The sequence below is a fragment of the Vittaforma corneae genome, assembly GCF_000231115.1.
Source record: "Vittaforma corneae ATCC 50505 unplaced genomic scaffold supercont1.103, whole genome shotgun sequence".
NCBI lineage: Eukaryota > Fungi > Microsporidia > Nosematidae > Vittaforma > Vittaforma corneae.
The window spans coordinates 1-898 of NW_006889936.1; the positions used below are offsets into that span (position 1 = coordinate 1).

The 898-nt window shown below is 26.2% G+C and overlaps 1 protein-coding gene across 1 annotated transcript; it reads left to right on the top strand.

The window, feature by feature from the left end:
- Positions 1-452: 452 nt before the first annotated feature.
- On the top strand, positions 453-803 carry VICG_02179 (uncharacterized protein; the record flags this gene model as incomplete). The annotated part of the gene is made up of 1 exon (XM_007605562.1): positions 453-803. One exon carries the CDS (start codon positions 453-455, stop codon positions 801-803), a length of 351 nt encoding a protein of 116 aa, XP_007605624.1.
- Positions 804-898: the final 95 nt, after the last annotated feature.

The following is an 898-nucleotide window of genomic DNA, read 5'->3' on the forward strand; positions in this document are numbered from 1 at the left end:
TGAATGTAAATATAAGATTGGAAATACTGGTTAGGCAATTATTTAACATAATCATTGTATAAACATTGATTTTTATGCTTCTTTTGATATTTTAAGCAAATACAAAAAACACCAAAACCAGCATAACCACAACAACATCTCATTAAAAGCATATAAGCTTCACAGCATTAATAGTATTTATTGCCAACTGTATACTTGACATGGAACATCTGAACAAACAATTAATCTGGAAAATGCAGTTATAAACAAATATTTAACAGATGTGTAAATAAAAATACAATCAAAATGAGTATGCGAGTGCAAATTTTTCAGAAATGGTAATTTCAAATTTATGAATGCAATAAATTACAATAAAAATTGAAAACTATAGTTAAAGAATGTAAAAATATTTTTATAAAAATAGTACGTATATTGGGGGTTTATTTATCAAATAATGCTTTTAGGCCCTTACAATGACCATAATCATTCAAAAAGTGAAGGATTTTGTTTCGGATAAAAAAGTTATAGAACATAGTCTATTAGTATTGCTAGCAGATGATTGCTTTACTGAACTTTCAACAACATCTCTAAGCATATTTATTAATAGAATTTACAAATTAAAAGTTTGGAATAATTGGACAAATAACTTGATTCAAATGAAAGCAGCCATTTGCTTTGTTGTAGGAGATGAATTTCAAGCACAGCAAGTACAGTCTATACTAAAATCAAATAAATCTGAGGCACACTCCTACTCTATTGTTCATAAGCAAACGAAAATAGTATATAAAAATGATGGCCCATGTACTTTTATTTTAAAATTATAATGCCAATAAATAAACTTTTATGAATACATTTTGCATACTAAAAACGAATAAAGAACGCTTTAATTACCAAAAGTACTCATTTAAACAAATAGAAA